Raw genomic sequence first — 13728 nt, forward strand, 5'->3', positions numbered from 1 at the left:
ATTGCCTTCGTATTCCTTGGTTCCTCAACATATGGTGCCGAAACCCGGGAGTGTCCCGCTTCACAAGGGCCCAAGCTACACGCCGCAGGGAATTTCAATCCTGCAGCTGCAACGGAATTCAGCAGTTCCTTGGCGGGAGCAGACCACTGGGAAAAGAACAGCGACGGAACCTTGGCAGGCGACCGTACGGCCTCGTAAATACGAATAGTCAATGGAGAGGCTGAAGGCTAGGCGGTCGGCTCGGCGGGCACAGAACACTAGGATAATGAACGACGCCAATCGGATTCTCCAGGATCCCAGCCCCGACCTAGCAAGAGTGCGTTCGATCAAGGACAGACTCACTACCAGCAATGCAGAGCTCCGACTACTTGACGGTGAGATAGAGCCGCTAATTCCAATCCAAGAGCTGGAAAGTGAGTGCACCGCCACTGCAGAATACCAAGACGAAGCCGTCATGGTGATCAGCGAGTTCGAGACCAAGATTGAGTCCCTACAATCGCAGAGAATAATAGCTTCGGCGGCGAGCACCGGAAACCAAACCGGCATTCAAGACAACGCAGCGAGACGTGGACCAAAGCTTCCGAAGCTGGAGCTATCTACCTTCGATGGAGAGCAAAGCAACTGGCTCACATTCTGGGAGCAGTTTGGTGGAGCCATCCATAACAATGCAACTTTAACAACCACAGATAAGTTCCACTACCTTCGTCGGTGTCTAACGGGAGATGCTGCTGCGGCGATTGCCGGGCTACCAACAACAGAAATATGCTATGCCGAAGCGATCACCATCTTGCAACAGAGGTTTGGAGAGAAGAGGAGAATAGAGCGGCAGCATCTGAATGCCCTCAGAAATCTACCGCACGATGCTTCAGCTAATGACGTGAGAGGGTTGAGAAACCTGTATGACACCACACAACTCAACGTTCGGTGTCTAAACTCTTTGAATGTTCCCACGTCAAGCTTTTCAGCCGTGCTCTGTGACATTCTTGTCAGGGCGTTGCCTTACGAGGTTACAGTGGAGTATCACCGGCAAGTCAACAACACCGCTTTCACCAACGCAGCGGCTCAAGACCAAGGAGACGGATCGGCGGCTGGAACTTCAAGGTCAGCGGATACTACGTCGGAGTCAGTGACCGAATTGAATGGAATGCTTCGCTTCCTGCGTGTGGAAGTAGAAAGCCGAGAAAGAAGTAGCCTTGAGGATGCTCGAGGTAAACACGAGACAAAGGTAAAGTCGTTTGCATCAGCATCAGCTTTTCCTAACGCAACAAATGCTACACATTCTCAGTGTTTTTTCTGCCATTCAAAGAAGCACACCACGCCATCTTTTGATTGCAGCAAACAGAGAGAGGAAAAATTAAGTATGTTATCAAAAGACTGCAGATGTTTCCGATGCACATTGAAAGGTCACCGAGCACGAGATTGCAGAAAAAACCTCAGTTGCGCAGTTTGCAGAGCCAGACATGCAACCACAATGTGCGATCCTGAGTTTGTTAGGCGGATGAAGGAACGTTCGCCCCAAGGTAACGATACGATTTGCGTGTCTGCATCCAGCGCGGGCGCGCGCTCAGAAAAGAAGTTTAGTGACGGCATATATCTCCAGACGTTCAAGGCATTTTTAGTGACCAACGCTGGCAGCTGCTATGTCAAGGGAATAATCGACGGTGGCAGTCAGCGCACATTTATAAAAGAAGAGGTAGCGCAACGCCTAGGGCTGAAAGTCCTGCGGAGAACAAAGATAGCACTCAACACTTTCGCCAGTAATGCTTCGAAGGTTATAGAGCGCAGTCCCGTTGTGGAGGTAAAGCTCAAAAGTCAATTTGACAATACAGAAATAACCTTTGAAGCAATTTCCATCCCGGTCATTTGCCAGGACGTATCTACGCGAACAACGGACATCCCGTTTGTGCGATTTCTGCGAGAAAGCAGTAAGAATTTGGCAGACGACGTAATTTTCCCAGGTGTAAAAACAGTTCCTGAAAAAAGTCTGTTGATTGGATCCGACCAGTTGTGGAAGTTCTGCACAGGAGACGTGATCAGGTGCGCAGATGTGGACGGATTGGTAGCGATCAACACAAAGATGGGCTGGACGCTGCAAGGTCCTTCAAGACAGGTGGGAAGGCTCCAATGGGATTCAAGTCTGATGATATGTGTCCTACAAGCGAAGACAAAGGAAACCCAAGTGGAAGAGGCGCTACAGCCCTTCTGGGAGTTAGACAGAATGGGAGTTGCCGACAGTGAGCTCGGAGACACTGATGCAGACACCATTACACACTTTGAGCAAAACATCATTAAGAAAAACGGACTATACGAAGTGGCTCTGCCGTGGAAAGAAGACACTTTTGATATGCTGGCAAACAACTGGGAAGTTGCCATTTTACGTCTAGGGAGCTTGTTGAGAAGAATCTCACGAAAGGAGGGATTACTCAAGCGGTATGATCATGCAATGAGACAGTATTTGCGTGATGGGCATGCAGAAGTGATAAAGAGCAGAAAGGAAAGCGACAGCGCGCAGGTCATATATTACATGCCGCATAAAGAAGTAATACGTGAAGATGCAACAACAACAAAGTTAAGGATCGTCTTCGACGCATCTTCTCATGCCAAAGGGTGCAGGTCGTTGAATGAGTGCCTAGTAACAGGACCCAACTTGAACCCCGAGCTTCTGCAGGTCCTGCTTCGGTTTAGATGGTACTCAGTTGCAATGACCACCGACATTAAGAAAGCGTTTTTACAAATTGCCATCCGTGAAGATGATCGTGATGCTTGTAGATTTCTTTGGTTTGCTGAGGAGCCAAGTTTCCCTTTCAACAAGGAAGAAATTCAAGAGTGGAGGATGACTCGGGTTCCTTTCGGATCCACGTCTAGTCCATTCATGCTCACAGCTACAATACAACATCACTTGAAGTTGGTCTGCGAAGACCCACAATTAGCAGAGTAACTCAGGACATCTTTCTACGTTGATGATCTACTGCTCGGAGCCGACGATATTGAGGATGCCGTGAGGCTCTACCACACTTCCAGGAACGTCATGAGACAGGCAGGAATGACACTCCGGAAATGGACTGCGAACAATGAGCAACTGCAGGAGCAGTTCAACAAGGAGGAGCCAACATTTATGACCGAAGAAAAAAGCCTCTCACCTTCACCAACCTCCAAGGTACTTGGAATGATGTGGGATCACGAAGGGGACTGCTTTATTTACAAAGTTGAAGCTTTGCTTGAATTCCTCTCAGCAAATGTGGACACTAAACGGTTCATCCTCAAGGCAGCCTCAAGAGTATTCGATCCTCTTGGATTGATCGCGCCCTTCGTCCTAACAGCTAAGCTGCTATTTCAGAAGCTGTGGACATTGGGAATCAGCTGGGATGAAGAACTCCCCGCTGATTTGATCACTGAATGGCACGCTCGGACGGCGGACCTTGTTCAACTGCACTCGTTAAGTATACCAAGACATGTCAAGCGAGGCATCCAGGCAGGAGCCAACAAAGTACAGCTACACGTCTTCGTAGATGCAAGCACGAAAGCCTACGGATCTTGTGCGTACTTTAGAACAGCCGATGACCAAGGAGAAACAGCTACCATGTTAGTTGTTGCGAAGACAAGAGTGGCACCGATAAAACCTTTATCACTGCCTAGGTTGAAGCTGATGGGGCCGAATATTGGAGCCAGACTCCTACGATACATAAAACAGTCATATTATGACGTGGAACATGATTACATTATGTGGACTGACTCAACGGTTGCCCTCAGTTGGGTGAGAGGAGTCCCTGAAAAATGGAAGCCATTTGTAAAAAACAGGGTGGCAGAGATACGCGTCATGACATCCCCGGACCACTGGAGGCACTGCCCCGGTCAAGAGAATCCGGCGGATCTCTTGACCAGAGGACTAGGCGTTCAGGAGCTTCGTGCTAACTCTCTTTGGTGGAAAGGGCCGAGTTGGCTGAGTCAAGAACCTTCAGAATGTCCTGAATCTTCAGTGTTCTTGGAAGACACGCCTCAACTCGAAGTAAAAGAAGAGACACATGTGCTGTTGGAGAAAGGCCAAGAAGTTCCATCATTGTTCGACACCGGAAGTTACGAGAATTACCAGAAGGTTCTGAGGATCACTGCCTGGGTCATCAGGTTCGCTAACAACGCACAGAAGAGAAATGACAAAATACGAGGTGGATTAATTGCGGCAGAGTTGGACAAAGCAGAGCAGTATTGGATCAGGCAGATACAAAACGAAAGGTTTCAGACGGATATTATGCTCCGCGAGAAAAATACGACAGAGGTTAATGTAAGACTCGCAGAGTATCATCCTCTCTTTGGCGAAAACAAAATCCTGCGGGTCGGAGGACGACTGCAGAGGTTGACGGAAAGTCTCGATGTGAAACATCCAGTCCTGTTACCGAACGACCATGACTTTGTCAAGCTAATTGTGATGCACGCTCATTGTAAGGTTATGCACGGGGAAGTAACAAGCACAATGTGTTACCTACGAGAGAGGTACTGGATAATACGTGCTAGGCAGCTGACCAAGAAGGTAATAAAAAGTTGCCTCGTATGTTCACGGTTGAATGCGAGGCCAACTGCTGTTGAGCAAGCTCCGCTACCGACAGATCGAATCAAGAAGGCAAAGCCGTTCGAGGTAACCGGAGTCGACTTCGCAGGGCCGCTGTACGCAAAAAGAAACGACGGTAGCTGCAGCAAAGCGTACATCGTACTTTTCACATGCGCCTCCACGCGAGCAGTTCACCTCGAGCTCTCAACGGGCCTCACTGCTGAAGCTTTCTTGCTTGCATTCCGGCGTTTTATAGCAAGAAGAGGCATACCACTGGACATATATTCTGATAATGCACTAGCCTTCAAGAAAGCATCAAAAGACATCCAGAAGGCATTGGGTGCACTGGAGCAAGAAGTTTTCAAATCATACATTGCAGAACACAGAATCAACTGGAAGTTCATTGTGGAGGCCGCTCCATGGTGGGGCGGGTGGTGGGAGAGGCTCGTTCGATCTGTCAAGGCAGCACTTAAGAAAGTGTTGGGCAGAAGCAGCCTATGCTTCGAAGCACTGACGACTGTCCTTGCTGAGGTGGAAGCAATGGTAAACTTAAGACCACTGACATATCTCTACTCGGGAGTAGGAGACCCCTCAGTCATCACGCCAGCACATTTCTTAATAGGGCAAAGTTTGACAGTTCTACCAGAAACAAGCTTGTCTAACGACCGCCCAGGATGCGTGACACAGAAGGAAACAGCTCGCCAGTTCCAGTATCGAAAAATAATCATGGAACATTTTTGGAAACGCTGGCGGTCTGAGTACCTGTTGGAGTTGCGGTCAGCTCATCAATATCTCGTCACCAATACTTGCTCCCTGAAAGTGGACGACGTAGTCATAGTGGAAAATAACCGAGCATCCAAGCTGTTCTGGGAACTGGGGAGAATCGTAGAGACGTACCCCGGAACTGACGGAATTGTTCGTGCCTGTCTCGTGAAACAGCAAAACGGTACGCTCATAAAGAGACCCGCGCAGAAACTTTATTTGCTGGAAATTCGTCCAAGTCAACTTCAGGCTCGGGGAGGATGTTGCAACCGGGCGATGAGGAAGAAGAGAAGCGGCGGGAGCTCATGCATTTTGTAATTTTTATCAGTCTGAAAAACGAACAGTAAAGGAAAAGGTCGCACCGACCGATTTGTCTAGCGTAATTGCCTTCGTATTCCTTGGTTCCTCAACAAAAGTATTGATTCTGGCTGATTGTAGCAAAAACGTTTTCCTTCCCCAGCCTACGTCTGCAGCCATTGCAAGGTGGATGACGCGAAGTAAAAAAAAAAACAACAACATGCTGTCAAAGGACTCGAAAGAATAGACTTGTAGTATTGGAACTAATAAACTTGAGTGAAATCCAATGGCACGATTTCAATCATCAGGAATAGTTATAAGTACACAAATGACGTATCACAACCATCTCAAATTTTTTTTTAATTATACAATGTGATCAAAAGGCAGCAGAAGAGGGTTAATGAATGGCATAATGTCAAAGGCAAACGTGCAATATGAATAGCCTCGAGTAACCAAGAAACGTGGTACAATACTCACTAAAGTAAATTGAAAAGCTAATGAAAAATAGTTGCCATCTCATATCTTCCGTGTCACTTTTCTATTGAGCCAAGAAAACATCTGATGGTACAGTGCTCAACGAAACGAAATGGGCCAGCGGAACGCGTGGCCTCCAGAACTTGCTGCGCCATCTACCGATAAAAGACGGGCTGCCTGGTGACGCGAGTCGGAGGTGTGCAAAGCTGATACGAGCGCTCATCGGCTGTTCCCACGCTGTGCACAACTCTCGATGGGTAATCTCTGCAGAGTGATAGCCTTTTTTTATTATTTAATCGCCGCGTGGTTTTATCGCGATCTGTTTGACGCCCTGTGCATACTTTTATCTTGTCTCAAATATGAAAGAAAAGGAACAAAAGGGCAATATTTTTTTCTTTTAATAAAAAGCACAGTGCCATTTCACTTCACATTTATTTTTCTATAAATTGTCGGTTCACTGCCATCAGTATCCATTCGTGAAGATGCCGTCGCGAGTGCCAATTCACGAACGCTGGCGAATTGTGGCCCTATGCCGCGCGGGAATGCCCCAACGAGAAGTCGCCCGGATGACAGGAAGGACCCGAACCGCAGTGGCCCGAATTTTCACGGCGTTTCGAGACGACAACGGCCGCATCCATGACGCTCCTCACGACGTCCGCCCAAGGTCCACTACCGATGAGGAAGATCGATGGATCGTCGCGGCTGCAGTCGACCAGCCTTTTATTACGGCCCGTGACATTCGAGGCGAACTTGGTCTGAATGTCAGTGACCAACTTGTGCGACGCCGTCTTGCAGAAGCGGGTATTAGGAGCTATGCTGCGTGCAAGAAGCCAATTTTAACTCCTCCACAAAAAGATATCCGCCTGCGGTTTGCCATGGAAAAGACATCATGGACGATTCAAGACTGGAAAACCGTTGTTTTCAGCGACGAGTCCTCTTTCTCAACTGACTGGCACCAAGGAAAACAAGTTTGGAGACCGCGAGGTGCACGGTATGTTACTTTTGAGCAACACGACAATTTTTAACAAGCCGGATCTTATAATTTGTGATTTTGATGTTCCAGGTATGATGCCCCTTACTTGCAGCGTGTGGGCAGGAGTGGGCGACAAACCGTTAACGTCTGGGGGGCATTGTCAGCGGAAGGACTTGGTCCACTTGTAAGAATCCAGAGGCTTAACTCCGAAACGTATTGCGACGTCATTGAGCACGAGCTCATTCCTTACGTTCTTGAGGGACCTTTCCCTGACGGATGCTTTTTTTTTTCAACATGACCTTTGTCCTGTTCATCAGTCAAATCGTGTGCGTGACCTTCTAGAGGAACGCGGAGTGGCGGTTATGCCATGGCCCCCAAAAGGGGCTGACATGAACCCCATCGAGAACATCTGGGGAAACATGAAGATCCAGCTATCGCGGCGAGGACTTCACTCCGTCACGACTGACCAGCTATGGGATGCTGTGAAGGAAGAATGGGACAGGCTGCGGCAATGTCCAGAGTTGGTGGTGAATCTTTATGAATCCCTTCCGCGTCGCATGAATGCTATTTGTGAAGCCAATGGAGAGTTCTGCAAATATTAGAGTAAGGTGCTGATAATAAAACAAGCACGTTACTTATATTATTTTTTTCTGGTAGGCGCAGCATTGTGTAACATGTCAAATAAACTATGTTGACACAGCACACGCTTTTTAATGACTGTCAGACGCTCGCTAAAATTGAATAAAACCACGAAAAAATAAAACTCTGCATTAATATATTATAGCTGCAAAAGGCCGGACGCGCTGGCTCATCAATCTTTTATGGAATAAAAAATGAAGCTTTATCTTTTCTTTTTTATATATTTGAAGCAAGATAAACTCATGCACATCATCACGACAGTGTCTCTGAGGAAAAATAAACGTGGTCACTCCGCAAAATCATGGCCTGCGCAGATTATCGGGGTTGCGCGCCTGTGTGCGAACAGCCGCTGAGCGCTCGTATCAGTTTTGCGCATGCGCGACTCGCGTCACCAGGCAGCCCGTCTTTTATCGGTAGATGGCGCAGCAAGTTCTGGAGGCCACGCGTTCCGCTGGCCCATTTCGTTTCGTTGAGCACTGTACTTTTCTTTTGAAATGCTGTAAAAAAAGTCAACAGGGAATATTGAATGTCAACAGCTTTTCAACAAAAAGCATCACAGAATGTCTGTTGAGTTTCAATTAACAAGTGGGCCAATATTCAATAAAAAGCCAACCGACTTTTTACGCTTTTCTTTTGAAAAGCTGTTGACATTTAATATTCAACCGTGACTTTTCAAGAGATTTTCAATAGAAAAGCATCACAGAAAGTCTGCTGACTTTCAATAAAAAGTGGGTCAATTTTCAATAGGATGTCAACAGACTTTCTCTGATGCTTTTCTGTAGAGAAGCTGTTGACATTTAATAGCAAGAGACAAGCTGTTGACATTCTATATCCTCTATTGACTTTTTCGGAAACTTTTCTATAGAAAGGTATAACAATTTTTGTAAAGGGGAGAGAGTAAACATTGCGTGCCCAGTATGAGAGTCACGTCAACATAATTCTTGTTGACACCAGAGTTGTTTTTAGTGTTTCAGCTCTTCAAGGCTGAACTTCACAGCTCGAAGAAAGACATTGGAAGCCAAGCTGATACCCTACAGCTTGAGGAAGAACAAGTGCTCGGGATTGTACGGGTTAAAAACAAACCGGCCCTTGTATCACTAACCTGTGTGCCATTTTAAGTTATTCTACAACATTTGCGACCTGTATGTGGAGTCTCGCATGTCGAACAAGAGGAAGGACTTCAGCATCAGTAACGCGGACGCAGTATTGCTAACGATGATGAAGCTCTATTACAATCTGAAATTTTCCCTTTTTGGTGTACTGTCTGGTGTCCAGGATGACAGCTTTTAAGATATTCAAAGCGTCAGTACCAGTCCTGGTAGCAGTGCTCAGGCACGCCGTTTTCTTGCCCGAAAAATAGGCTTTGCTCCAGTCCCTGACCAACTACTTTAAAAGGGCAACTCCCCCAAAACATAGATTCTATAAAAGGGGCCGATATCGCTTTAGGAGATCAAAATAAGGTCATACCCAAAATATCACGTGGAACCAACGTCGCATTCCCGATTAAAACCAATATTAAAAATGTTGTACCAGCCGAGTTAGCAGCCCGACAGCGGGTGAGCAACGCTGGCAGCAGGTCAGCTAGTGAAGCATCGCAGGGCAATGATGTAGGTTTCGTCCTACGCTCTCGTACGAACGCCGCAGACGCTTAGTTTCCTGTGGCACTCTGCGGTTCTGCTTACGGCGAGAGGTGCTTACAGCGAGTCGAGAACTGAGCTAGTTGGTCGTTGTGAAAAAGAAAAAACACAGCGCCGGAGACACCTTGCCTCTCAACCAAAAATAGAAAAATGAAAGCATGGACTAAAACAGCCTGAACTTAAGAAAAAACATAGAAAGAAAACAGGAGATGAGATGAGACGGCTGACTATCAACGAGCTCTAGTGAAAACTTCTTCCTCAAGTTGTTTTTATCCAAGTATGTACCAACCGCGTGATGATGATTGGGGTTCAATGGCGCAAGAGCGACTGTGGCCATATTGCGCCAAGAAAGTTAACTTAAAAAGCCTAGCATGCAGTTACATCTAAACTTACTTGTCTACCTATATCAGGTGCAAAAAGCAAATTGCATGTAGGAAACTTAAAACGCGAGCAAATGGTACCAAAGGTCTATCACCAAGCAAAAAATAAGGATGAAATGGAAGGTGGTTTCTGAAAAGTTAAGGAAACTATCTTCGGCGTTGATGATCAAGAAATCTACAATTCCAAAGGATGTGAAGGGCAGTTAACACTTTCTCACACTTTTCACAGAGCTTGACATCTTCACCGTAGAGCAAGTGCAGGTGTGTCAATCGAGAATGACCAATTCTCAAGCGGCACAAAAGGACTTCCGAACGGCGGTCCTTATGGGAGGAACTCTCCCTTACTTCTAAGTTGGGCTTAATAATGTGGAGTTAGTTATCGATCTGTGTGTCCCAATCCAGCTGCCATAACTTAATAATTGACTTGTTTAAAGGGTAACTCCGGTCCATACTTTCCATTTTGGGATTATGACTGTTTTTAGTCCAGTCAGCGTCCCTTAATTACAAGGTGTAATTTTTTTCATGTTACTGTGGGTAGTTTTAAAGATATTGAAACCTCAAAGTTTTGTTTGAGGCGAGGCCAACAAAACCGAAACTAGCCGCTCGAGGCTCCGGCAACACTGGAAGTCAGCCACTATGTGAATGTGACGTCAGGATCGTTCTCGTTCAACGAGTACGCAGGCCGAGCGGCACCTACCCCTGTTGCGCTAGCCGTCTAAAGATAGGAGGTAGGCTGATTTTGTTTTAATCCTGTATAGTGTAGTTATCCAGCATATGTAGCAAGAGTTAGTGCGTACACCCAAAGGCTATCGACTGGAAAACGAGTGAACTCGTTCGGTGCCGTACTCGCCGGCTGTCGCCGTGTGTGCGGTCTTCCGTACTCGTCGCTAGGCCTAAATTGTCATCGGGGTTGATTGATTGATTGATTGAGTTTTATTGGCGCAAAAGCATCTAAGGCTATAGAGCGCCAAAGTCCGTGACTATTTCATAAATGGTTTCTAGAGAGGAAAGAGGGCTCTAGTGGCCAGTGATAGAATAAAAGGATGTGCATGAATCTGTATATAAATAATGTGGATGAAAAATTTAAAATTGCAAAGCAAGTTTAAAGTCGATGTAAAAGTCCAGTGCTTTCTAGGAATTTAAAAACATTTGTATGATTTATAAAAGGTTCATCTCCAAGCAAAAGAGCAAGGTGTAAAGGCATCTGTGCTGAATAAAACTGGGCAAAGTAGAATTGGCGGTATCTGTGATATGCGGGGCACTCAAGAAGGATATGAACTACTGTTAATGGTTTTGAGCAGTGTTCGCATGGAGGTGGATCCTCTCGACGAAGCAGATACCCATGTGTTAGATGTGTGTGGCCAATTCTTAGCCGACAAAGGATTACCTCGAAAAAACGGTCCCTATGACGGGCACTCGCCCACTCCTGTAGCATCGGCTTCACAACATGAAGTTTGTTGTTGGTTTCGCGGGACCATTCCTCTTGCCATTTACACTTGATACTTTTCTTTACAGTCGCTTTGTAGTCTTGGTAGGGTATGTCGCCAAGATCGACCTTCCTTGTAGCACATGTGGAAGCGGCACGATCAGCAGCTTCATTGCCGGGAATACCCGCGTGACTAGGCACCCAGCAAAAGACTATCTGCAATTTGTGGTCCCTAGCCGCAGCAACCACTTTATGTTGTAGCTGAGTTATTATAGGGTTTTTCGCTATCTCAAGGGATCTGAGTGCTCTCAGAGCACTTAGTGAATCAGTGTAAACTACAGAGTATGTATGCCTATTTTTGATAATATAGTCTGTGGCCAATAGTAAACCGTATAACTCGGCAGTCAAGATAGTTGCACTGGAATTAATCCTCCGCACACATTTAAGTGATGGTCCAATCACGGAACATCCGACACAGGAATCGGTTTTTGTGCCGTCAGTATAAAAGCTGGTGTAGTCTTTATATGTGTTTTGTAGCTCAAAGAATTCCTGTTTCAAAACTTCTGGTGGGGTATTTTTCTTAGTGTACTCAGTAAGTGACAAGTCTGTGATGAGCAGACCATGTTCCCATGGTGCCACTGTTCCCAAAAGCTGAGCAACAGGTGGGTTTGTCTGAAGGTTAGCTGATGCGGCCGCAGTCTTGTTCCGCAAAGAAAAGGGAGGCTTAACGGCGGGCTTGCTTTGGAAGGTTCGTTCAAAACGTGTTCCCTCGACTAGTTCCCGACACGGATGTTGTACTACCGACCGTATCCTAAGCGAATACATTAGACCTAGGACATCTCGCCTTTTCTCTAGAGATATTTCATTAGCTTCGGCATAGAGGCTCAGCACAGGGGATGTACGAAATGCACCAGTGGCAAGTCTGATCCCTGCATGATGGATTGGATCCAACATTTTCAGTGTTGATGCACTCGCTGATCCATACACCAAACATCCATAATCTAGGCGTGACCGCACAATCGACCTATAGATTCTTAGAAGGCACAGTCGATCGGAGCCCCAAGTCATGTGGGAGAGAACTCTTAAAATATTAAGGGATTTATGGCATTTTTGTTTTAGAGTTTTGATATGCTGGCTGAAAGAGAGCTTGGAGTCGAATATAAGCCCTAGAAACTTATACTCAGTTTTTATCTGAACTGGTGCACTGTATATGGTCAACGAAGGCGCCGGCATCACACCAAGTTTTCGTGAAAAACAAACACAAGCAGTCTTCTCCGTGGAGAACTTAAATCCGTTATTGTCAGCCCACCTTGTCACATTATTAATAGTTAGTTGAACACTCCGTTCACAGATTGCAAGGTTACATGAGGAAACAGCGATCTGGAGGTCATCTACATATAGCGAATAGTGGACCGATGGTGGTATGACACGCGCGATAGAATTGATTTTTATAGCAAACAGAGTAGCACTTAGGACACCGCCCTGTGGAATACCGTTTTCCTGTACGAACCATCGTGAGTGTACAGACCCCAGCCTTACTCGGAAGGTGCGTCTACCTAAATAGCTTTCAATGGCAAAGAACATGCGGCCCTGGATACCAATGTCAATCAAGTCCCTCAAAATTCCATGCCGCCAGGCAGTATCGCATGCTTTCTCGAGATCGAAGAACACAGAGAGGCAGTACTGTCTATTGACAAAGGCCTCTCGAACAGTTGTCTCCAATCGAACCAACTGATCCTGTGTTGAGCGGAATGAGCGGAAACCGCACTGGTATTTATCCAGGATGCAATGTTTTTCCAAGTGCTGCATCAGTCGTCTATTAATCATTTTTTCGAGGGTTTTACACAAGCAGCTCGTCAATGCGATTGGCCTGTAACTAGTAGCAGCATCCGAGTTTTTTCCAGGTTTAAGTAGAGGGATAATTGTAGCCGTTCTCCAAGCTGATGGAAAACGTCCCTCCTCCCATATTCTGTTGAAAAGGTATAAAACCAAATCAAGTGTAGACGGGTGGAGATGATTCAACATGAAGTAGTGGATACCGTCAGGACCAGTTGCCGAGGGTTTGACGTTATGAAGGACCATCTTTAGTTCAATAAGGGTGAAGAATCTATTGTACGGCTCCCGTGCACTGCCAGGTGCCTTTATGGTCCTGGCTTCTTCCCGTTGTTTTAGCCGAAGAAATGATGGTGAATAGTGCCTGGAACTTGAAACAAACTCAAAATGTTCCCCGAGAATATCGGCTTGTTCCTCTAGACTTTCTGGACAGGTTCCGTTGCAGGATAACAGGGGGATGGTGAAAGCAGTATAACATCCATTGATTTTGTTAATTCGGTCCCAGACCTCTTTCGGGGATGTGTGGCTATTTATTGATGTCGCATACCCTTGGAAACTTGTTCTTTTTGATTGCCGGCGAATGTACCGTGCACGGGCCTTCATTTGCTTAAAGTGAAGATGATTGCTCGATGTCGGATACCGTCGAAATATGCTCCATGCCTTGTTTTGTTTTTTTCGTGATTCTGAGCATTCTTCGTTCCACCAAGGCTTGGGACGGCGTGGGAGGCGTCCCGAGGTCATGGGGATTGCCATTATGGCTGCCT

The 13728-nt window shown here is 46.4% G+C and overlaps 1 protein-coding gene across 1 annotated transcript; it reads left to right on the forward strand.

Annotated features, from left to right (window-relative positions):
- Positions 1-1471: 1471 nt before the first annotated feature.
- On the forward strand, positions 1472-8978 carry LOC121834243. Its single transcript, XM_042287991.1, has 3 exons — positions 1472-2430; positions 3022-4456; positions 8808-8978. Exons 1-3 carry the CDS (start codon positions 1472-1474, stop codon positions 8976-8978), a joined length of 2565 nt encoding a protein of 854 aa, XP_042143925.1.
- Positions 8979-13728: the final 4750 nt, after the last annotated feature.

This window comes from Ixodes scapularis, unplaced genomic scaffold, assembly GCF_016920785.2.
Source record: "Ixodes scapularis isolate PalLabHiFi unplaced genomic scaffold, ASM1692078v2 ptg000827l_1___fragment_3__unscaffolded, whole genome shotgun sequence".
NCBI lineage: Eukaryota > Metazoa > Arthropoda > Arachnida > Ixodida > Ixodidae > Ixodes > Ixodes scapularis.

Excerpts from the sequence above, each read along its gene's own strand:
- LOC121834243 (XM_042287991.1), top strand. The coding sequence starts at position 1,472 with ATGTGCGATCCTGAGTTTGTTAGGCGGATGAAGGAACGTTCGCCCCAA. Across the intron at positions 2,431-3,021 it reads AAGGAGGGATTACTCAAGCG|GAACGTCATGAGACAGGCAG; the intron begins GTATGATCATGC and ends CCACACTTCCAG. Across the intron at positions 4,457-8,807 it reads GTAAGGTTATGCACGGGGAA|TTATTCTACAACATTTGCGA; the intron begins GTAACAAGCACA and ends TGCCATTTTAAG.